This window comes from Protomyctophum bolini (genome assembly GCF_963924005.1).
Source record: "Protomyctophum bolini genome assembly, chromosome: 6".
Classification (NCBI taxonomy): Eukaryota; Metazoa; Chordata; class Actinopteri; order Myctophiformes; family Myctophidae; genus Protomyctophum; species Protomyctophum bolini.
The window spans coordinates 35,073,643-35,099,034 of NC_137867.1; the positions used below are offsets into that span (position 1 = coordinate 35,073,643).

General features: G+C 41.5%; 2 protein-coding genes across 3 annotated transcripts; one reads left to right on the forward strand and one right to left on the reverse strand.

The window, feature by feature from the left end:
* The first annotated feature begins 2,618 nt into the window (after positions 1-2,618).
* sh2d3cb (SH2 domain containing 3Cb) lies at positions 2,619-25,214 on the forward strand. Of its 2 annotated transcripts, none has more exons than XM_080765421.1 (11): positions 2,619-2,691; positions 5,961-6,000; positions 7,291-7,419; positions 8,570-8,982; positions 9,699-9,811; positions 16,991-17,454; positions 17,772-17,887; positions 19,729-19,900; positions 20,222-20,333; positions 21,480-21,686; positions 22,916-25,214. In XM_080765421.1, exons 1-11 carry the CDS (start codon positions 2,624-2,626, stop codon positions 23,083-23,085), a joined length of 2,004 nt encoding a protein of 667 aa, XP_080621547.1. In that variant the 5' UTR covers positions 2,619-2,623; the 3' UTR covers positions 23,086-25,214. The 2 variants fall into 2 exon arrangements, with proteins under 2 accessions (XP_080621547.1, XP_080621548.1); XM_080765422.1 differs by lacking the exon at positions 2,619-2,691 and adding an exon at positions 3,082-3,204.
* LOC308316707 (UDP-glucuronosyltransferase 2C1-like) lies at positions 9,496-14,334 on the reverse strand. Its single transcript, XM_080765423.1, has 2 exons — positions 14,136-14,334; positions 9,496-11,501 (listed from the first exon to the last, which is right to left on the reverse strand). The coding sequence occupies exon 2, from the start codon at positions 11,497-11,499 to the stop codon at positions 9,919-9,921; it is 1,581 nt and encodes a 526-aa protein (XP_080621549.1). The 5' UTR covers positions 11,500-11,501; positions 14,136-14,334; the 3' UTR covers positions 9,496-9,918.
* Positions 25,215-25,392: the final 178 nt, after the last annotated feature.

Sequence of the window (25,392 nt, forward strand, 5' to 3'; positions counted from 1 at the left end):
TGAGTGAGTTTATTTGTTATTATGAATATTCTATTATGTTCTCAGGTTGGGTATTGGAAATGATAATTGTCTGCACTGTACAGATAATGAGATACCGGTATTATCAACTGAGCATTGTCTGTTTCCATTGAAAAGTAGCATGGAAAAAATAATAAAGTATAGTACCAAAGTACCCAATCAATCCTCTTGATCAGTACCTGAATTAAATGTTCTACTGAGTCAGCCTCACATAGGCTAATGAATAATGATATGAATTTATTTGCATAGCGTTTTCCAATCATACAAAGTGCTTTACAGGGAGGGAGCATGATTACCATAACAGATGAATAATAAAACACAGATCAAATCAATGAAAACGCTAAAACAGAGGTGAGTTTTCAGAAGTGATTTAAAAGATGTGAGTCAGGGCTAAAAGTCCATAGCTCTATATGAGTGATTCTTCGTGTGTGTGTGTGTGTGTGTGTGTGTGTGTGTGTGTGTGTGTGTGTGTGTGTGTGTGTGTGTGTGTGTGTGTGTGTGTGTGTGTGTGTGTGTGTGTGTGTGTGTGTGTGTGTGTGTGTGTGTGTGTGTGTGTGTGTGTGTGTGTGTGTGTGTGTGCGCGCGCGCGCACGCGCTCAAGCTCATACTGTACATATATATCTGTTTGTGTGTTCGTGCACAAGCAGCCTTCTGTGAATGTGATGACTCTTTGTCCACTGTTCTACTTATAAATAGGTTTTTGGTCTATTGTAGATAAAGCATAAATGGTTCATTGTTTGGCATCAATAGAAGCAGCCCAGCTGAGCTCAGACCAAATCACAATGTTGAAGAAAGAACAGCAAATGTAAAAAGAGAACCGATTACTATATGTATTTTCTGCTATTAACCAATCCTCTAACGTGACATTCCACCCATAAGAGGGACTAGTTCTTGCTCTGCACTGTTTTGTATTCACAAACAAAAATATATTTGAATCTTGTTGAACCACAGAACCTTTACGTGAAACTGAGACGTTATTAAACAAATGCTGGATTTCGTCATTAAGTTTGATTAAAAACTACATTTAGCACCCAAGTAATCATTTTTTAACCTTACTTACTTAAGACACCGGAACGCTAATTTGTATCAATCTTAATAATTGTAATTCATTCGTGCACAGAAAATCCTTACTTAAATTAAACTTGAAAAGTATATAATCCCTGCTATTCTCCTTTAATGTTTTTCTCCCACTTTTCATCATTTCAAAAAGGATCATGTGCATTCAAAGACATTTCCAAAGCTGTAGTTATAACAGCACAGCAGCAAATAATTTAACAAGAATAAGAAAGTACTTGCATCTATACTGTTGCAATCTGTTGATATACCAGCTGCCTCTGCATTAAAAACCATTAGCTGCCTTATATTTAGCTGAGGAAATAAATCACTGTCGTGATTTCAACCTCTAATAGCTCCCCAGGGCAGACACATAATCAAACAACTCAGAAAGCTCAGCTCACAGCTTAGAATACAAACTGTAGAGAGAGAAAGACACTTTTTTTTACAAGACCAAGTAAAAGACCAAATTTGTACCTGTCTGTGTTATGAAAGGTTCAGTATCATTCACATTTGAATAAGTCTTGTTTTGCAGTTCTGTTGCAATGCGTTTCCTGGTGTTTTTATTTTAATAAATGTGGGTTTTGATTTGAATAATATTACAAATACAACCTGGACCATACCAGTGACCACAATGTCTGACTAATATAAAGGCTGTGGACTTTTGTTCCCCTGTAAACCTGTATGATAGCCAGGAAGGATGGATAGGACTCAACCGTACTTAACCGTGTAGATGGTCTTAAAATAAAATGTGCAAAGTTTATGAAATATGTACTGTATGTCATTGTGTTTATGCTGTAGAAAATAACACTAAAACTTCCCATCAGGTTTCAAATGGTTTGGAAGCCATTCCAACTCAAACAGGCGGCTCTTATCAGACAAGACAGACTCAAAGCATGATGGGAAGCGTAATAGTGACACACCAGTGGGTAGCCAGTCAGTGGATGACATGGAGCCCTGTCTACACAGCCCTGGCTATGTTCGCTCCACTGACATGTACTCCCATGTGGGCACTGTGCCCCGCAAAGAAAAACAGAGCACTAGAAGGAGGAAGGGTGCCAGCAAAGCTGAGACAATAGTAGGGCAAAGCAAATGCCTGGCAGGCGACTATGTTCGAGAGTCTCCTCTTCTAACTGCCCTGTCTGCTACCAGCTTGCCCTGTCTGGATAGGCTTCAACCCACTCCTACCCAAGCGAGGCCACTGCCACTACCCCCGATGCCAACCCACTCTACATGTAAAAACGCCAATAGAAGCGCTACAGAAGATGCAAGAATCGCTTCAGTGAACAGCCTGTGGAGTCAAGATGCCACATCATTGAGATATGCGGATCCCAGCAGTGCCGTAGATAAGCCCTCAGAGATGGCTGCAGTTAATATTCTGCACCATCATACATCTTCCCTGGCCCCTCAGTCAGCACTTGTGTCAGTCAGCCGTACACAGGACTTGTATATGGTGATGGATCCTATAGCAAGTCAAGTAGCATGGGGCTCTGCAGAAGACCAGAGCCTACATGGCTCTGCAGAAGACCAAACAGAGAAGCATCAACACTTAATGAGGACACAGGAAACCAATAAGCCCCCTGAGGATTCACAGAAAGTGGAGCTGGAGACACTTGATGGGTGAGAATCTAATTTTAGTGCTCTTTAAGAATATAAATGCTCTAAAATGCTGAACAATTCCGAAATGACAACTTAGCATAACTAAGATTCAAAGACAAAAGGCAGCACAGGAAATGTAGTCTAAGTCTTTAAAGTGAAATAATATTTAGTTTATCTTAATTTATTGAAATGTCCTAGGCCTATAAGTTTGAAAGTGCTACGGCAGTGCTAATTTCTTTGTCATAGTATAGGCCCATCTATAAGTAGGTCTAGCTACAGTACATCGCCAAAAAACCTTACCATGATTATCGATTATCATTATATCATCAACATCAAGCATGCGCACTGCGTCCCCCCAGTCCCCTGCCTCGCATGCTGTGGTTCTCGTCTAGACCGCAAGGCGCACGCCCATGTTCAAGGCAGCTCAACAGCTGTGCTGGTTGCCTGGTTCAATAGCGGTACAGTAGAACTGTATGAGATTCGGGACCTATGCTACCAATCAGTACAGTCTGGGATGGAGACAATGAGAAAAAGGTGAGAATGCATATATGCAATTACTTTAATTAGTAGGCTATAATCGCGTAGCTGGCTATTATTTTATTTATCTTGAAGTCTGCACTGGTGGGGTGATGGTGAAGTTGCAGAATAGCCTTTGAGACTATGATGAGACAGGTTAATTCTCATCTTATCCAAAACAATATCTAATAGCATAGACATTAAATCACATTGAGACAGTGCAACAGCAATAAAATCAAATAGAGACGTTATGCAGTTTAATAGACTATAAATTTGATAACAATGTAAAGTAGGCTAATGTAAGTGACCAGGCCAGCAACATAAAATGGGGGGAAATTCAGATAAGCGGCATGTGTAGGCTGATAGCTTTAGGAATAAAATGTATTGTAGCCTTACACTAGCCTACAGTATATACATGTAACCTACTTGTTCGACTTATTTAGTATGCAATCAATCGTGCAAATATAAAAAAGCCAAGGTGCCATAATGAAGCTAGATGTCATCATTTTTAAATGCATGGTAACAGCAATACAATTGTATTTTTTACAAAACTTTTACAAACTTTTTATTTTATTTAATATTTCCCAATACCCGCTGTAATAACCATTCGTTTTTGCTTTTATGTCAGAATGTAGCCTTAGTAAATCATTGACAGAAATAGCCTACTTTTAAATCAGTTGGCTAACATTCTGGAATGCCCAGAATGCTTCTCATCTCCCAGTTCAGCACCATCTCGGTGTTTGTTATATGGGGGAGTATAGGGGTTCATGACTGGCTGCTATTACATAAGGGCAGGAATTTGATCCTGCTTTCTTTTCAGTAAAAAAGCATGATGTGAGGCTCCTGGGCCAATTATCTAACACCCTGGCCTAGACAGACCCAGTTCAAACTTGACCCATGATATTACATTTGATATTACATATTACTTTGGACTCTGATGGTCTTTGGTCAGAGATGAGGAAATTCAGATTATTCATCGATGTACAAATTAACATACATCTCAAAATTCAATAGCCAAGCAATTGAAGCAAACCTATACAAAGTATTTTTGGAGAAGGCAATCTCAATCCCAACAAAATCTCCATTTAGTTTGGTTGCTGGTTGGTGATAGTTTTCATTATAGATATCGGAGTGTGGAGCATATTTACACAAAAGGAATCTGTGTGTGTGTGTGTGCGTGTCATGCAGTGTGTCACGTGTGTGTATAGTCTGCAGTCCAATATATGTCCGCAAATGTGTTTACGGCCTACATGTGTGCGTTAAGTGTGTTTGATATCACTTACAGCTGTGACAGAGAGAGCTGCTGGCTAACTCCATGGGAAGTGTTGTAAATAACTGACATCCATCCTGGGAACCCCAGCCAGCCAAGGACAGGGAGGTTCCCCTGGATTACGCTTAAAACTGGACACAGAGGAGCTTTATGTATTATAGGAAGGCTATGTTACAAAACCACATATTAATATAGTTTGTATTAGACAAGCTATAGCTTTTCTAAGGTTCGCCACTTTTCTAGAATCTAATCAGAATCATTTAAATGCAAGATTTGTTTTGGTGGCAGACGGGCAGTGGGGGATGATGCATTACTACGAAACAGTACATACTGTACTGACACCCATGGTACTACATGCATGTATAATCGGGTACGCTGTGTTTATTTGTCTGTTCTTTGCTGGGAGAGAGAATCAGTGATTGACTGAGAAGAAAGGCATGCTGGGGGAGGCAGGGGGAAGCTAAAGTTGGACTGTGTGTGTGTGTGTGTGTGTGTGTGTGTGTGTGTGTGTGTGTGTGTGTGTGTGTGTGTGTGTGTGTGTGTGTGTGTGTGTGTGTGACTGTGTGTGTGTGCATGCGCGTGTGTGTGTGTGTGTGTGTGTGTGTGTGTGTGTGTGTGTGTGTGTGTGTGTGTGTGTGTGTGTGTGTGTGTGTGTGTGTGTGTGTGTGTGTGTGTGTGTGTGTGTGTGTGTGCGCGTGCGTGCGTGCCTGTGTGTGTGCGTGCAGATCCATGTTCCCATGCGTGCATTATAAACTTAGTTTCAGTGTTGGGAACACAAGGTCAAGTCCCCTGACATTTACTCAAGGAAATATGCAGCATGTTGAAGAAGAGCAGAGGTCCCCCCAAATTCAGTCTGCCAACACATACTTTCACTCACTATACACATACGAAATTAACTTCTGATAGTGTACAAATGGACCATTTGTACTCTCTCAGAGTTCAATTAACACTGATGATTTCACTATGCACATGCCTTCCATAGTCCCTTAAGGAGGTTGCTATTTTGCAAGCAGTTGCTGGGTGTTGTCATATTAACACACTGTTTGTATTAAATGGTTATGCAAGAGCATACGATTGACTGCCAGTCATGCAGAGAACATGAGCATGTTTTGTCTTCTTATTTGCCACTGCTGTGTATTTACAAATGAATTGCAAAGCAAGAGCCAAGAGCTTTAAAAAAGATGAACAAATGACGCCATGTATATCCCATAGTTTAAATGAGGAAAGTAAAATGTGAAAATTATGAAATAGGTTTAAAAAACAAATATAAATATATAATAAAGTGACTGTTAATCATGCCATTATAGTCTACACACTTGGACACTTTAATTGAGTAACCTTACCTACCTACATAACTGGCACAGTTTGAAACTGAAACTGAAATATTGACAGCATACACAAACCTTTGTGCATACTGTGCATTCCTGTGTTTGAACAATCCACTGGACATTTTGATCTCATGACAGGATTTCTAAATATATACTCTGTTTTTCATCTGCCCCAGTCAGCACGATGCCATGGATAGCAGTGGAGAATATGTGAAGGTAAGTCATTGAGGTTATAGGTTTCCTGATTTGGGGTTTTGACTAATGCTTGGTTGTGTGATTTTGAGTATTTGTGTTTGCGTATGCTTTTCCATCTTATCTGCAACTTCTTTGCATTAGTCATGATTCTGTTACCCTGACTATGTCTCTCTTTAAAAAATATCATTTGTTCACTACTTTTACTGGTTAAATAAAGGTCAAATAAAAATTCCAGCCTTATTAGTGGGAGACTATGGGGAAAACCAACGGGAGACAGTCCTATGCTCACAGCAGTCAAGCTCTAATTGAATTAGGACTTTTGACATAAAAGACTCTGGAAATACAGCCTATTTAAGGGGAATAGTGTCAAAGCCCCTGGGTTGCCATCGGCAACCAAGCCCCGACTGAATATGACCAGTTATGCCTGGAAAAGGTGTTAAGAGAGGGAAGGAGGAGAATTTCCAATTCATTGACTTATAATTGGATGCTTGCGTACTTGACAAACACACTTGCCTCAATGGGACAAGCTGGCAATGAATGATAATGCTAATGAAATTAAAGCTATTCATTAGTAGGTTCTAGGTCTTTAGACTTACCCCCTGTTTTGTTTTGAAGTGGCGTTGGCCAAATGCCCAACTCCTTAATCACAGTCCCATGGGATAAGCTATTTGATGGAAGAAGGGGGATTGAAGGCTGAGAGAAAAACAACATGTCACCTAGGTGAGGGAATAGGGCCAATAGTAATGGGGAGGGGAGGGGGGGTCAACAGGTCTTTCCCACAAAAGAATTCCCGGAATATTGATGTAAATGGCCTGCTGGAGAGGTACTTGATATACAGTAGCCGGTCTCATTTGTATAAAGACATGACAAAACACTGCTGAATGATGACCTGTTGCACAATAACGTTACCTTGACAACGCGGGCGAGACGCCGCTGTCTGATGCCAGCGTGGGAATAGAAGACTTGTCCCCTCTTTGCCCTATCTCCCCACCCTGCCTCACGCCATACTCTCTGTCCTTCTCTCAAGCCATTTACTGACAAGCACCAGCACTAGTCTCAGCAGCATCCACATTGAAGATGTTTACTGTTTTTATAAGACTTATCGGAGGAAATTGGAAGTTTGGAAATTCACTGCCCTTTGCATTTTTGGCTTGAGTAGCAATGCTGACGGCGCCGTAGACGCAAAGTAGATATGGTCCTGGAGGTAATCTGATCCCAGATCATGCCAGATCCCTGGGCTTCCTCTTTCGTGGATGTGTTGCATGTCGGACTCGGTACTGATCCTCATCCATGCCTGTGATGCCCTTTCAGTTTTCCAAGGAGAAGTTCTGGTTGGAGAGGCCGTCAGAGAACCTGCGTAAGGAGCTGGAGGAGGAGCTGAAACTGAACAGCTGCAACCTGAGGAGCCACGGCTGGTATTATGGTCGCATCCCCTGGGAGGTCAGTGACACACACATGCACGTCCGCACACATGTCCACTATGTCATTCATAACTTTGTATTGCCAGTGGGGATATGTTTTATATCTGTTTCTGGTCAGGCTGAATTAAATGAGTTTTGATATTTATGTTTGAGAATTTCATAATTGAACAATGTATGTTCCAAAATAGCATCTCTACAAGCTCCCAATGCATCATAATACAATGCTATGTGATCTTATTGATCGGCTATTTCCGTTATTGTCATACACCGAATGTTCCCCTATGTTTTAGTTTTTTACAAATGGAACCTTGCGGATAACCTTGCCTCAGCTCTTTGAGTTCCCCTAGTGGATTACTCTGCAGAATGATCAGATATGTTGGCTAGAGTTCCACAACTGATGATGTGGGTTAGGGTTAGAATCTGAACTCTGTCAGAATCTTTACCATTGGCCCAGACCGAATCTGATATGCTGTTCTTTGTGTGAAATATACTTTCACTGAAAGCAAACTGCAATTCACTGAAAAGAAACTGGACTGTTACCCAACGCCATGTGTAAACGATTTCGCAATTATCTACAACCTCATTACATAAGACAGAAGGTTGAATGGATGCACTATTTATTTATTATTTACTTTCGTGTAAGATAAATATCAAAAATACTTTGATTGATGAAATGCAATCAACTGATATTGAGGATATACACTGTGACCTGACTTACATAAGGGCCAACGGTCATCCTTTGATCAATTCAAGCAGCACTATGTAACTTTCCTCTTCGACCCAGCTGGATTTGAAACATGTGCAGGTGCTGAACCTTTTACCATTGAGCTAATCGAGCCGACCTGCATATTCGGTGGATAAATGTAATCTTGACCACAAAAGTAGCGACACTGTGATCTTGTAGATCTACTATTTTTGCTATAAGGTAGCCAGGTTGAAAGTGGTTAAGACTGCCGGTGGGCTTTATAATTATGTAACCCATTACAAGAGTTTGCAACTAAATAACTCTGATCCATTTGAATACAGGTTATGTTTTCCATTTCCTGAAAAGTATAGGTTTCGACCATGCGAAGTTGCAGTTCAGTTATCACTTTGTATGTCTTGTTACATGCCTGGATACTGTCCAGTATACGTTATTTGTAATTGTGCAAATATCATGTGATTGGCAGGTTTCTGAGAGCTTGGTCGGAAATCATGGTGACTTCATCATCCGGGACTCTCTGTCCAGTCAGGGAGACTATGTCCTCACAAGCCACTGGAATCGCCACACCCTCCACTTCCTCATCAGCAAGAGCATCGTCCAATCCAGCGAGACATACACCAGAGTCCAGTACAAGCTGGAGGTGGAGGCCTTTGACTCACTGCCATCCCTGGTCAATTTCTATGTTGGGAGCAGGGCAGCTTTAACACAAAAGAGCCAAGCCCAGATACACAGTCCTGTGAACAGGACGCTACCACTCAGGTACCTAGAGACTGCGTTTTCCCTGGCTGGATCTAAAGGCTGCGTCATAAGCTCACCCTCCTGTCAGAGAGGGCTGAAGCTCCGCAGTGGGAATGGAGCGCTGAGTGTCTGCCCGTGGAGGTGAGGCATTATCGTAATTTGAGCCTTTAAAGTTTAAAGCCTGTATTAGAATGGTAATGTTGATCCATAATAAATACATCATTACCTACATCAGTGGTTCCCAAAGTGGGGTCTGGGGACCCCCAGGCGTCATTGGGGGAGTTCCAGGGGGTCCCCAGCTAAATGATAGTTTGGAACCAAATGGACACTCTGTAATTCTGAGTGTACAAATGGAAACAAATGGACCGCGGGCTAATGAGTATCATTTTGCGGGTCCTTGACATGAAATGGTTTGGGAACCACTGACCTACATATACTAGAGTAGTCCCAGTCCCAATGTAGATTTGTTTCAGATAAAAAAAATCATTAGCTGCACGTTGTTTTCTTTTTTCCCCAATATGGCACCAAACATGTACCGGGTACTACATATTTTCTTGTACGGTATATGTGTTGGTTGCCTTTAGTCACATGACATCAGTAACACAATACATGTGAAACATTAACACATATTTAATTAAAACAAGAGCAACAAGAGGGGTTTGATGCGATTTATTTGAAAACCTTATAATACAGTAAACACTTGAATAATTACTAAGAAATAATTACAAGTCAAAGAACAGCTAGCCTTACATTATAGGTCAATTATGTAAACATATAGAATTCATAAAGAACATTTTGTTTTACAAATGGCCCCTCTATATTTCTCACTCTGTCTGTCCTTCTCTGTGCCCATGCAGCCCTTCTACATTTCACCACAGGGAGGCAGCAAATAACAGCAGTGTCAACTTGGAACAAAGTAAGCTGCAGTCACCAAGGGGGGAAGTCCCTCTTTCTACACAGCACAACACCAGTGAGTTTGATTTCACACACCCACAACAATAGCACATTATTTGGTGATGATTGTATCTCAATGTTTTGAAGTTATAATGCCCATGTGCACATGTTATAACACTTGCATCATTCTCTTTTCACTTTCCTCCTGCAAAACACTTTACGCCACAAAAACTTCATCCCTGAAATACTGACAATAATTACCAGTAAAGCAACTGCCAGCAGAAAGGCTATAACATCAATTGAATGGTACTGAATCTTTGACATCTTGTATGACTCAGTCCTCAAGTGTGATGCTCCCTTGTGTCTCATGGTGAACTCAATCCAGAACATGGCCCGGTCTAGAGGTTTCATGGGCTGATCCTTGTGTAGCATTGACAGCCTCTGCATATTCTCCTTGTAGGAGGGCTCATGAAGTACCTCCTTCAATGCTTCCAGGAAGTTGTCCTTGTCTAATGTGGCAATATCAACTACTTTGGCTACGCCCCTATCGTCCAGCCTGTTCAGGTTGTCTTCCTGATCAAACAGGAGAGGCATACCAACTATAGGAACGCCATGGTAGATGGCCTCCTGAACGCCATTGGTACCTCCATGGGCCACAAACACTCTGGTCTTGTGGTGGCCCAACAGGTCGTTCTGGGGCAACCAGTCAACGAGTAAGGTGTTGTTTCCCAGAGTTGATGGTCTCTTCCCAGTGTTCCTCCAGATCACCTTCTGCGGCAATTGGGCGAAGGCCTCAGCAATGGCCTCATCAATGTCCTCGGGAAGCTTTCCAATCAAGGTGCCCAAAGTCATCACAATGACCCCATGTTCTCCAGAACTCTGCACAAAGTCCTCCAAATGTTGAGGAAGAGGCTTGGAAGGCTTGCACTGGAAACCCTGAATGTAAACAACATTAGGCATAGTGGGGCGGGGGTATTCAAAGGTAAAGTCGGTTCTCATCAGCCAGATATCGGCTGCCTGGAACAGCTCCATATAATGGACGTCAGGACCGAAGTATCGGTGTACAAACTGTGCGTAGTTCGAGTCTGCAACATATGCAATTTGCAAACGTGTAAAAAGGTAGTAAACTATGTTTTTGACTCGTTGGAAAAATGTCATCCTGTCTGTCAGCACTGCCCCGGGGATTGGGACATAGGAAAATGGACAGGGGGCTATGGCATGATGCCCCTCCCCTTGGACAGTCCACCTGACATTAAAGACTAAAGGAAGACCTAGACGATGAGCCAGCAGCACTCCTCCCCCCCATGCAGGATCCGTCAAAACCACATCATACTTAGCATCTTGAAAACGTTTCATCAATTCACTGTCCTCAAAAATAATCTCCATTGTCTCAATTAAGTCTTTGTGCATGTTAGCGAACGTTGTCACTAATTCCCATTCCAGTCCCATACGAGCCCAAACTGAGGAACCATCCCGCCGAAAGTTCAACATTTTTATCACAAATTCTCCGAAGAACTCCTCATTTATACCACGAGAGGATTTTATTGTGATGGTTTTGTAGTGAGAGGAGTCTGGTTGGATGTACCAGTTGGTTTCTGGCCTTATCACTGTGACTTCATGGCCTCTGGAATGAAGCTCTTCAATGAGGACTTTCATGTTGATCCAATGGCTTCCATCCAAAGGGTACACCAGGACTTTCCCTCCATCCACAAGTGGTGTGAGACACAGAAGTATAGCAGACACCACAAGTGTTAGTTGGCCCATTTCTGAGGAGAGATCAGAATGACAAGTGATTGGATATCAAGGTACATCACTGCACTTTAGCTCCACACCTGAGAGATTTGTTCTTTTCAGTCATGATCAGGAAATAAGTCATTAGAGATTTCAAATGTATAATTGTTTTTCCCTATGCCATTTCAAGATTAGCATGTAGTCCTCCTAATACAGTATCAATATAATACAATATGAAAAGGGAACTTTTACAATCACTACCATTGTACACTATTATTTTCATTTTATTTTCCCATTTCATTAGAAAAATCAAAAGCTTACAGCTCCACAGAGGAACCAAAAGCAGGTAGCGCCATATTTAACAGGTTAACACAATAAAACGTATGAGTTTTATTGTCTCCACCAGGCCAAAGGCCAAAGAGTATGTTTTTCACTCTGTCTGTGTGTCCGTCTGTCCGTCCGTTACCAGCTAATCTCCGTTGGCCCGATCCATGCCCAACTGTGCACAGATATGTACACACTCCCTGGATGCCACTGACAAACCTCTGCCAAATATTTTACAATGGCCTGTTATAGCACCACCATTAGGCTGATTTTGGAAAAACACATTTCTGTTGATAACTCGTACACATTTTATCCATACATCACGTTTTGAAGGGAAGACCTCCGCACACTTGACTTACTATAATAACAACAGGTGCGTCGGCGACAAAGCAGCATGCCTGAAGAAGGTCAAAAGACCGAAATGTTGCATTTTGCAAAAAGCTCTTGAACCAGCAAGTGACAGTGTGCGGGTCTCTCATACTTACATCACGCAATTCGGTATACACTATCTCCATAGTCATGTGATCCAACACGGATCTGCACCATTTCCCATATTCCATCCTGATTGGCTAATATTGCCTTCCAAAGCCCACATGATTGGTCAGTTTTTAACAAAATGCCACAAATCAGTGGTGTGCAATTTCCATGAAATTATACCCTTTGCCCCAAACCTTCCAGAACGGCCTGTTATAGCATCACCATGAGGCAGATTTTCACATTTTTACCTAAAATTATACCCTTTGCCCCAAACCTTCCAGAACGGCCTGTTATAGCATCACCATGAGGCAGATTTTCACATTTTTACCTAAAATTGCACCAATCTACATGAAACGTTGCATGCACACTCCCTTGCATGCACTTTCCTACTAAGATGAGGAATAAATCCCACCCTTTTCACATTGGCCTGTTGTAGTGCCAACAACAGGTGGATTTTTGCCAAACACATTTTTGGAACAAAATGCCACAAATCCTCCACTTGCCATCAAAGGCATAAGAAGAAATGGCACCCTTTTCACATTGGCCTATTATAGCGCCACCAATAACGTCACCTGACCTGTGCCCAGAGGGGCACTTTTTCTAGTTTCCACTGTGATCCCTGGCAGACCTGTACAGGCACTCGGCAAGCAAATAAAACAATAACTACACCACACAGTCACAATAAATATTTTGGCCGAGCTAACTAAACTAATTCCATACTGTACATCCACATATGTGCAAACGATCAAATCCCGATCAGATGTCATAGCCTAATTTACTTGATATTTACTTAATCCAGCCTAATTTACTTGATATTTGCCAAATCCAGTATGACTAACAATACATAAAGTCCAAGCTGTCTGACTTAAGTGCTATTTTAATGTTTCCTTGGAATCCTTTGTCAAGTTTTTATCTTGATTATCCAAGACTTTTTAACTATGCTTGTATCATTACACAATAGCTTGCCTCTGTACATCTGGATAAGGCTTCCTGATTAAGCAAGAGGATTGTTTTACAGGAATTCCACAGGAATTCCTACAGGCAAATCCCATTAGTTACACAAGAATGTTCTAGGATGATGCCGTTTTGTTTTCATGCATGAACTGAACAGGCGATGATTGCTACAGCAGCTGTGACCTCTTACTACTGATGGTAATGATTGTAATCTACAGAAATTGTTGTAATGTGCATGAGCTGTTGTAAAATATTCTGGGCATACAGATATGGATACAAGTACACATGCAATCACATTATGTACCGACTACTGTAGTGTACAGACAGTACAGTATATTATTACACAACTTAACAGTGAGTAAGTATAATTACAAGATAACACATAATGGGATAGGCCAAGTCATAACAGTTACCCTGTTACAGGTATGATATGAGATGTGGAGAAAAGTACATATGCAAAACAAACACATCTATAAGGTTCACAGCTTAAGAGTGATTGCGTATTGTTATGATATGATGTACAGATACTGGGGTGGATCAAGCCTCGTGCATATTACAACACTCAGATTACACTAGATATGATCATGAGCGATAAAACAAATTGTACCACAGCACTCCCAACGCATTCCCACACATTGCGCAAAAGGTTTCCTTTTCACGTTCCTTTTCCCAAGGTATAACAGCTTTAAACGTGCATGTTATTGTGAAAGCTATGTCACAATTGAAGTTCTTAAATCAAATGCATTTTGCATAAACACTAATATTATTTTGATTATGGATGAGACTCCACATCAACTTCAAATGTCTTCCAAAATACGTATTCCTGCCTGCTCAGTCAGTAATATTGTAAGTCATGCTGGAGCAAAGAAAGTAAGAAGTATAATGGCAAAACGATTAACTGCAAACTCACTTACCAATAGTAATCCACAGCCCATAAATAGTGTTCTTGACATTCGACAACCTACACTCACTGTGGATTCCTGACACCCATTCCTCACTACTTGTAGTAGTAGGTGTGACTAAAAGGCTGTTGACCTAGTAAGTGGAATAAAGTTCATCGCCTTGAACATGTTCAGCCAAGTCCACCAGGTAAGCCCCACAGTGGTGGGTCAACCTAGCCTGGCTCCAGCCCTGAATCGCTAGCCACCCCCATTAAATGTTCTGGTGATAATAAGTGAAACGTCAGGCTAGGATCAACCTGTTATTAGTTTGTGTACGCTTTCTTGCCTAGACTTGCAGGCAAGAAAGCTCAATTCAGTTCGCACCTGGAAACTGTACTGGAAATGTGTGGAGTTGTGTGTACTGTACATAAGGAAACTTATTTGGTATTAATAAACATATTCAATAACCTAAACAATAAATAACAATTCAATGCATATTCAAGATTGACAAGAAATAATAAATCCTCTTCATGAGTCAATTAAGTCATTCATGGTCAAATTATTCATAATAATCAAATCTGAATATCATGTAATGAATTAAATATAAACTGTTGAAGCCGGATAAATTCATCAATAAGTAATAAATCAAAAGGGGAATAACATCTTGGGCTCCATTTTCAATTTTTCATCCATGCAAAACTCCTTATCCCTTTGCCTTTTTTTACTATTTTGAAAAACATTTTTGAATAGTTAAAATAGTCAAATAGTAAAATGTACAAACTTACGTGTCGATGTAGATTGGCTATTTTAACTACCGGTATTCAAAAATGTTTTTCAAAATAGTTAGCATGGACGAAAATATAGAGCTCCTTAAATGCACTGCCTATAGTTTTCAGATAATAAATGAAATACCGTAGGTGTGAAATAGGTGTGAATCATTTCAAGTGGTCAACATTCAACATCTCAAGCTAGAGAGAGAGGAGGGAGAGAGAGAGAGAGAGAGGGGAATTGCACCACTCTGTTCACACAGGTGTGATTCTTTTAGCCTGGCTAGTACTAGTAGACCTAATGTCCTCAGACTTGATTCAATCAAGCCCGAGTGATAGCCCCTCTCGGAACCCTCCGTAAAGCTTTTCTGAAATTTGGATGTCGCTTTGCGTAGGGTCCCTTGGAAGCTTGGATTCATCTCTTCCTGCCTTGTTTATTGACATCCAATTGTACCGCCTATCTGGCTAGCTAGCCAGATAGGCGGTACAATTGGATGCAGGAAGGCAGGAAGAACAATTGGAGGCAGGAAGAGATGAATCCAAGCTTCCAAATCGGTCAAACATAGATTAAAAATACTTAACGGCTTCCGCGACACAGGAGATATTCGCAGCGGTATTTATAGGTACTTATAGTTCACACATTCAGAAGCCCTCACACGAAAAAAAGTCCTCAAAGAGCGCAGAAGGACTTATCCGAAGATGTTTACGTTTATTTATGTGTGCGTACCCGGTGGCAGGGTGGAGGTGGAATAGGACCCCATGCTCTGGGTCTAAAAAATGTCAGAAACTTCAGTAGCATTGGGTTCTGCTTGTAGGGCTACCCGAGTGAATGCCTCAGTGAATCAGGCTGCAACTGCTGTTCCACTGACTGGAGTATTTGGGGCAGGTCGGGGAGTCAATCACCCTAAATTGGGGTTAAAGTAACATTTGTGTTCATACATGTCTGTCTACTGTATGAGAGTGGAAAACTCTCTTATTAACTTTTTCCTGCAGATTTCCAGGGTTATAAACGTATGCTCGATTTATATTAGGTTGCGCATTGCATTGTGCAGATCTGCTAGAAACAAACAAACAACCAATACCCTAGTGGTAAAGGCCACTCAGGGATTTGTTCCAACTAACAAAATGTAACTAACACCTGCAAGTCACATCCCAACACTTACCTCCTGTTGCAAATCTAGACTCTGGGGCTGTGGCTAAATGCTCTCTCCGTCCGGCTCCTAACCAAAAACAAAACAAACTCAAGTGTGAAACTCCCAAGCAAGACAAATATATATTATAATTTGTTGTTGAAAAACCTTTAACCAAACAATCTACTAAATTAATTAATTATGTAGACAAGCCACAATTTTGTCATGCACTAGGGGATGCATGGCAAAAACAGGGAGTCCACACAAGAGTATAACGACTATAATTATTATATTAAAGTAAATAAAAGCATAGCAAAATAGTGAAGTGTGGGATGTGTGAGGATATCAGTCATCAGCAATGTGTGCAGTGTATGGATGTGTGGAGAGTGGTGAGTGAGTGTGAGTGTGAGTGTGAGTGTGAGTGTGAGTGTGTGTGTGTGTGTGTGTGTGTGTTGCATAACTTTACAAAAGGGTGGTTAGGCCCTTGAGCCAGGTGGCAGTCCTGCTTGCAGGGAGGACAGAGAGAAGTGTTAGCTACAGCCAGGAGAGCTCGCTATATAGTCCCCTAAGCCACACCCACCTCAGGTGAGCACAATTAGGCTGACGGCCTGCTCCACTCTGCCATCACAGAGGCTTCCCTCTAGCTTACAGGCAGAGGGGGCAGGGCCGTCAAAGTGACATCAAGTTACTAAGTTAGGTAAGTTGTCTAGTCCTGCTCCCCCTTCAGGCTCTAATATATGGCTTACCAGAATTATTGCATTATTTATGACATAGTGCTACAGTAGCCTATACACATTTCATATAGCAGTTTTCAAGATACAGTATATTGTAGGCAACCAATTTTGCAATCAAACACTAATAAACGTTTTACAATTTAGAGACTCCCAGTGATCAAGATGTTTAGGGGATTTGTTCAGGGACACCCCTAACTGCTCACCCCCTTACCACTATTTATCACAAATAGAGTAATTCTGTGTATTTTTCTCACCAGGTCACCAGTCCAAAGGTCCATGCAACAGCTGTAGAAAAGGTGTCGTGGCTCCCCCCGCCCTGACCAGATGCCCCAATGGTGCCCAACCACACACCTCCCCTGACGCCGTCCTTCATAGACAGTGTAACGACAAACTCCACAACTCCCTCAGCCAGGAACTGCTCCCTGCAGATATAGATGGAAACAGCTACTCAGAGCTATATCCCGGTCCTCCTTCCCAGAGTTATGTCGAAAGGCTGTGTGCAGAGGAGGGCTCTGACCGACTGAGGGTGGAGAATGGGAATGTGTATTTTTCCCCGATAGTGGAGACTGTCTCTGCCTTCAGGCCAAGTCGATACCAGTCGCAGCTGATGCCCAAGGAGAACAAGCCACTGGAGGTGTGCATTCTGAGGAAGGTGAAGGAACTGCTTGTTGAGATAGACCCAAGGACGGCAGCCAGACACATCACCAAGGCTGACTGCATGGTACTGTTGCGATTTATCATCTGCAATGCATACATTTCAGTTTATAGTAGCTTAGCTTACTTAACTTTTACTAGTATGAAAACATAAAATAAAATGCAAGTCAGAGAGCCATTGGTCCTGGGACAACATAAACTTTAGATACACATAGATAGATCCGAACATGTATGCATGCACTGCACACACGACACATGCACACGTGCAGCGTGATCACGCATGCACACATTCACATTGTGTGTGCACAGACAGTTTCTAATCAGTGCTCATATTTAATTCTTCCAATACCTCCTCATACAGTACGGCATGTCTGTGTTCTGCAGGTGGCCAGGATCTTGGATGTGAGTGCAGAAGTGCAGAGAAGCATGGGTGTGAGCTCTGGGATGGAGCTTCTCACCCTACCTCATGGACACCAGCTCCGTCTAGACCTTCTTGAGAGGTGGGTGTTATTCTCACAGGTTTTGTGTTACAGTAATAATATATCCAAGAAGGATTTTCTTTCCATGATCATGGGAATGGTGGTAGCACAATACATTTGAGGTTCAGATTACCAATACCATCACCAAAGTACCCATTCATCACAATAGAAACATCCTTGAGGTAATTGTAGATCTTATACAGTGAATGCAAGCTTTTTTTAAAACAAATGCATAGCTGTGCATAATACAGTACCAATGATAAATGCATAGCTGTGCCTAATACAGTACCTTTTATTATATAAGTTAAATCAGGGGTTTTCAACTGATTGCGAGCCAGCGACCACCACCCTGACTAAGAATCAACCAGGGGACCACTGTTGTGTTGGGAATCGGTATGGGATATGGGATACAATTCGTAATGCTTGCTATACAATGCATCCCATGTCTATACATAGGCCACTGTTTCTCAACCGATGGTCCACGTATTACTAGTGGTCCATGCCATGGCATAATATCCCTGCAGGTTGTCCATGGGGAAATGTTTTAAAATATAAATAAAATGCCTTTGTTAAATGTATTAAAATATGTTTAAATATTACAGTATTCAAAAGTAAGAACATATTTGTATTAATAGCTAATAAATAGCTAATAAAGAGATTGAAATTAAATCATGACTGTTAAGGGCTTGATTTCATTAATTGCACGATACTATGTGCAACAAATTATATCAAGCCCAGGCATTACTTAACTGAAATATACGAGTGGTCCAGAGCGAAAAGATTACCGGTATTATTTATTTTTTGAGAACCACTGATCTATTCCTATCCCATGGTTACGTTTTCGGCTGCACACAGTTCAAGTCGTCCGCGGACGACTTGCGCAACGGCCAGATTCCCGGAAGCACTCTCCTCCGCGTCAATCGTCCGCGGAGGTGGAGCTTAATTCCCACCCACCAGCTGTCTAAAAACCAGCTGCGCACACGCCGCACAGCTTCTTCTGTCCACGTGGAAAGGGCTTATATCGGTCTGGACTGGACCACAGTGAAATGGCCAGGGGGTGTTTGAGTTATGCATTGGAGCTGCTAATGATAATGGGATATGTGGTTTATCTTGCAATAGTGGGCATAATTGATATTTACTTACCGGTGTAGTGATTTAGATTTATAGGCTCATGTGATGTGGGTTATGTGGGGTTCAGAAGTGTTGCATGTTTAACCGGTAATATGGTAGAGTCTGCACTGATTGTTTCAGCTGCCTATAAAAGGCTGCCAAGAAGCACACACCCACTGCCAGGAAGCACACACCCACTGTTAGATTCAGTGAGAGGGCATGGTGGAGCTGCACCAACATGCCCTATTTGTTTGCTGAGTGTGTCATGCCATTTCCCATGCTGTAAACCTTCTTTTGGGAATAAACCACGGTGTTGCTGCATTTTACCTCCTGACTGTGCTCATTTCCAGCCGCTTATCGGGCCAACACCACACTGCCCAAGATTATATGTGCAAATTTCCTAATCATTTTCATAATAATGATGACTCAATCAGGCAAGCTGGTGCACTTACCCTTCTTGAGATTCTAACTAACACTGTGGAATGTCTTAACCTCAGCCTTCCCAGTAACTGACAACATTGACGTACGTCCACGGAACAGTGCACAAAGGTTTCGTTGCACTGTTCTGTGGAAGAAAATACAAAATCCTCACTTTGCTACATTACTAAATGAATGGTCAGGGACCACATGCAATACCTTCACGGACCACCAGTGGTCCACACTCCACAGACAACCTGTTGAAAACCCCTGAGTTAACTCATTGAAACAACTCTGTTCTCACCATTATTCAATCTGTATCACTTTGATAATAGGTTTCACACAATGTCCATCATGTTAGCTGTGGATGTACTGGGATGTACAGGAACAACTGAGGAGAGAGCATCCCTGCTACATAAAACCATCCAGATTGCTGCTGAGCTCAAGAGCACCCTGGGCAATATGTTTGGCTTTGCAGCCATCATGAGAGCCTTAGAACTGCCACAGGTAAACACAGTACTGTATATAAATCAAAGATGAGGTTGTACTGATGAGAGCTTTGAGAAATACATAAATGTACATCTTTGTGTGCACCAATGTCAGATTCTCTTTTCTTTCTGTTAATTTATTGTACTTGTCAATTGAAGTGTTTCTAATTAGTGATAACTATTCTTATTCAAGAGTGCAATACTAAAGCCAACAACAGTGTAACAGGAGAGGAAAGAAGTGTCTATGAGCAGAAAAGTGTTAGATCTGTTTTATGAGGGTTGTGTTCACTGATGGGTCTAATGTGGCTCTGAACCCCAGTGTTTGTTATCTGGCCTTCAGGTGTCTCGCCTAGAGCAGACCTGGACAGTGTTACGCCAGCGACACACAGAGGGTGCTATCCTCTACGAGAAAACACTGAAGCCCTTCATGAAAAGTCTGAATGATGGGAAAGGTTTGTTAACTACAGTATGAGCAATCAGAAGCTTTCCATCTGACACTTTGAATGACATGAAGAACGCTTGTTTCATCATTGTTGCCAAATGTGTTTTGGACATTATTCAAGGTGGTTTCAATGGTTCTTGTTGAAACTTGTTGAAAGTGTTTTCCTGTAAATACATTCCTACCCTAGTTCTATGAGAAATGAGTCAGGCTCTTACAAGACAATGTGATGTAAAATCATCCCTGTTTTCCTTCTATTTATAATCATATAATATATTTTATTTTCCTTGTACATTCTTGTATACTGTAGCAATCATTAAGCCAAATTCCTCATGATGTATGTGCACTTATAAAGTGATCACGTGTTTTTGAGGGGCGCTAGCCCCACCAACGTCTGTTTGTCTTATTCTTGAGCCCCCAGAAATCAGCATGCCCCCCAAAATATAAGCATGGCCCACCATGCCGTCATGTGGCAGATACGTATATGGACTTTTTGCGACCAGAGGTCACATTTACTATGAAATTGTGCATTTCCCGTCAGTCAGTCAGTTGTTTGGTTGGTCACCTGACATCATCAGGGATGGAGATCTCACCCTCAGGCGTCTTACTGATTACAGTATGTTTGCTTTAAGCATGCCTCCCTGTGACATACAAAAGCGAATAAACCCTCACTTCACGCAAGTGTGATTATTTTGCTTTTAGATTTGCTATTTTTGCCAAATGTTTGGCTAGTTTCACATAACGTTGGCCTATCTTTGCAGAATATTAGCCTATTACATCACTGAGGATACGTCCCAGTTGCATCCAGGCGATGTTATTTTCGTTCTGAGGTACTGTTTGTAGTGACTCATAGGAATAGACTATGTGACAACCAGATATAGTCCGGAGTGGTCCCAACGGATTGTGCGGCCCTGTCTTTCCCTAGTGGTCTGATCGAGGGTAGCTACTGGGACGTAAGTCGGGACTTGATCACCCCGGCTGGGTCACCCGAGTGAGGGGTATGATGTTCGAGAGACACGAAACCCCGATGACCTTGGGATACATCACTGAGGATACGTCCCAGTTGCATGCAGGCGATGTTATTTTCGTTCTGGGACACTAGGGTTAATGAAAACAGTTCCTTTCTACTAGCTCACTCTCTGTGTCTCTCTCTTCCCAGAGAGCTGTCCTCTGTCCAACACGACTTTCCCCCATGTGGTCCCGCTGCTGACTCTCTTGGAGAAGAGTGTGGCGTTGGGGGACGGGGCAGAGCCATGGGAGACAGTGGAGGCAAGTGTAGACGTTGTCATGTGCCACCTGGGGGCAGCACGGACCATTGCACAATTGGGGGGAATCTATCACTCCAATGCTAAAACCAAATTACATGGTAAGAGTATCAGAAGAAGCACATCACAGCTGTTTTAACTACCTCACCTTGGCTCCCTGTTTCTTTTCTAATTGATTTTAACATATATTCACACAAAGCTCTTAATAGTATATAGTGTCTTCTGAGCCATGTTGGTCTTTTGCATTTACATATTGTATTCCACATACAAAAAAAGCATAGAAACAACTTTTACCGGCAATGCTCCAACATTCTGGACCACGTACCAATTTTGTTAGAAAACCTGAAAACATTGACTTTACGCTAAACTGTAAACTGGATCTAAAACCTGCCTCAACACGTTGGAAGTGAACATTGAATGCTGCTGGCTATACCTGGCTACATCCCAGTTGTGAAGTGATAGTACCTGTTTAACCATTGAGGAAAAACTGGTAGGCTACCAGGTAATGCCAGCAGCACAACCAATTTGTACATTTCAACCTGCAGAGGACAGTGCAACACAATACAGGGTAGAGTGTTTAAATACCACATAATCAAGAAGCACTGTTATATTATTGGGGTATCCGGAAAACTTGTCAGTTTTCCAACTCACCGCAGCGAAAACTATTCATCAACGTCTTCATCGTTATGCTAACATACTGTCTTCATCAGTGTAGTACTGTAGTATGTCAAACCCACAGATGTTATAGTTCATTTCCAAAGTGATCAAATTATTTTGTGCAATTAAATGGTCAGCTAGATAATGTTAAGTGAGTATGTAGCCCAACACACACTGTCTGTGAACGCTGCTCGTCAAAACAGCCACCTCCATTATTTTCAATGAACCTATCCCACACCGGCGGCGTCTGACGCGTCTGTTCACGCCTCGCCTGACGCATGGCCTCCATCCGGGTATCCGTGGGCAGGTCTGTACTAGCGCGCCGCGTCCTGTGGGTGTTGCTGTGCGGCTATGCCGCGCGGCAATACTGTGCCACATCGCTGCGCACCCGCTTCACAGACGGTGTGTGTGTGGGGCTTTAGAATACCAATGATAGTAGGCCTACCAATTCTTCAGGATATTGTTTACTAATGAATTACATTGTTTCTGTACTTTAGCATCCCTACTTCATCTAGTGTAAACTCTAAACAACTATCCTCTCTCTCTCAATTCAATGCAATTTAAATGAAGGTGAACTCAAATGCACTAAACCGCTGCGAGTCGGAAAACTGCTGAGTTCTCCGGTAGGCCATTATTGGCATGTTACAGTAATGTGTGTGATGTGCTCTCGCAGGTTGTCACGAGAGACCGGAGGTTCTAGAGCTGTTCCTGACAGAGTTCCAGATGAGGCTGCTATGGGGTAGTAGGGGTGCAGAGGAGAACCAGGCTCAGCGCTATGCCAAGTTTGACCAGGTGTTGACTGCCTTGTCAAACAAGCTGGAGCCACCCATTCGACCAGCCTGACCCTTCTGACTAACATCTAACTAAAAATAGCATTACTTGAGACATTATATACTGACTCAGAATAGAGAGAGCTTACTCAGGCCAGATCATTACATATTACGGTATGATCTGTTCAAGGCCTGAGTGTGAAGCTTAATTTATTCTGTCGTATGACCGTGTAATACTAAAACCACTGACTTAAGCCCAAACCACACCAATTGGTCGCCATGCAACTCCTGCAACCAAACGGTTGTGAGTAGACGCATGTAGACGCATGCAGTTGCAAGTAACCACAGCTCCTTTGAATTTCATCACTTGTGTCAACATGCGCCACCGCTGCGATGAACTCATCGGATCGGTGTGATTGGGCTTTACTTTCAACTGAAAAGGTTTTGACACGGGGAAGTGTAAATTTACCTTATGATGTACAGCTTTTGATGAGCCAGAGCTCAGTTGAAGCCCAAAGCTCACGATGTGCTATAATACAAAGGTAATAATAGTTTTTTTATAGTCTTTGATGACAAGCTGAGCCCAAACCTGAGCAATGAAATGGGGGGCGTTAAGCCCGCCATTTGAAGTCCATCAACTGCATTTGGGTCTTTTCAGGTTCACGTATGAATGTTAAGCAAACATAATATACTGATTTAATGTGAATGTTCTGTATTTGCTAGTGCTTGGTTTAAACTTTGTGTTATGCAAATTGGGATGGTATAAGTGAATTATAACAAAAACAAGTGAGACATTTCCTTGTTTTTTGCACACCTACAAGCCAACAGGAGTGTCTAGGTCAGGAGACCAAGGGCTAGGCTAATCAATGTAGAATAGAACTCTTGCACACCATCTTCAAATAGAAAGTTTTAATTGGAAACAATGTTTCTGTTGAGAGACCTCTTCAGAGAGAACCTGATGAAGGTCTTTGGTTTTTCATTCCAACAGTATGAACAGACACACACACACAAACCATGGCATATACTAAAATGGTTCTATATATGCACATAGAACTGGACTGTGAGAAAAAGATTCCATATGAATATATACAAAATTACAAATACACCATCACATGTTGTGTAGACAAAGCACAGTGCTGCTGTATTACATAGTGAAAATAAGATTGCAAGGTGTGTCTCCCTGTCATTATTTAACATGGTGAGGCTGGGCCTCAACGTGACTCAAATACTTCTCCATTTGTTCTGTGTAAATAAATGTCTGTCTGAAGGCTGGGCCTTCCCTGTGATGATGTAGTATCAGACTGTCGATTAATCTCCCTTGCCCCACTTAATGTAAAACTGTATAGTAATAGTAGCAGGATGGGCAATTAACTGAAAATATATTGAAACCTATATTTAGAACCAACAATGGATTTATAACTGAATAGAATAATCGAGAAGTAAGTGTTTTTTTATTTGTTTTTATCTTATATACTTGTATCAACAAATCACCAAAACAATTACTAAAAGTAGGACTAAACAAAAAATTCTAATAGATCTTTTAAAATGTACAAATTTTGATTATAGTCCTAATTAACTCTTGTATACTAGTCTCGCGTTGCCATACTGTTGCCTCTTGCAATTTTCAAATGCAGCATTCGGAGATTGTGGAATAGTTATTTCTCTGGCTACGCGAGACTATCAATTGCCTAATCCAAATGCAATTCAGTTTGGTCAAAACCACCGTACCTTGTAATAATGCATTTGTTTGTAGTGTTGATCAGGGTTGTTGTGGTCAGTTTACATCCAATCCAAATTAATTAAATCAATGCAGGAAATACATTTTCTTTTAAACTCACTGAAAATGATATGCTAACACTTTACATTAATAGTTGCGCATGAGGGATTATAAGCACATTTGTAAGAATATTACATAATGTTTTAATAGGCCTACTTTATGAGGCTGTTGGCTACCACTATGCTGAATATATTCAAGGCATTACAAGCCGTGAAAACCAAACCAAGAACACTTACTGATATTTTTGAATGTTTGTGAATATAAATTATGTTGGGTCATGAATTAAGCAGTCTTGTGTTTTTGGTTGTGGAAGTCGGTATGCAGAAGAAATAGGGATTTGGTTTTGTATTTGTTATTCATTCAATGCACATTAATTGAGTGAGTCTGGGTTTGTATCTGAAAAATAAACAAATGTTACTACTTTACATTGAGTTTCCACACATAAATGGTTTATCTTGTAAATGTGTCATTTTCTTCATTCTGTTACATTTTTAAAATATAGGCTATATGACCTCATGAATGTACATCCTGCCAATAATTAAAACAAATCAAGCATTTATAGGACTATATATATTCAGCACTACAATGTTATGCTCAAGTATT

Coding starts and splice junctions, on each gene's coding strand:
- LOC308316707 (XM_080765423.1), bottom strand. CDS start 11,499: ATGGGCCAACTAACACTTGTGGTGTCTGCTATACTTCTGTGTCTCACA.
- sh2d3cb (XM_080765421.1), top strand. CDS start 2,624: ATGAGGACACAGGAAACCAATAAGCCCCCTGAGGATTCACAGAAAGTG. Junction 2,692..5,960: donor GAGCTGGAGACACTTGATGG/GTGAGAATCTAA, acceptor CATCTGCCCCAG/TCAGCACGATGCCATGGATA. Junction 6,001..7,290: donor GCAGTGGAGAATATGTGAAG/GTAAGTCATTGA, acceptor ATGCCCTTTCAG/TTTTCCAAGGAGAAGTTCTG.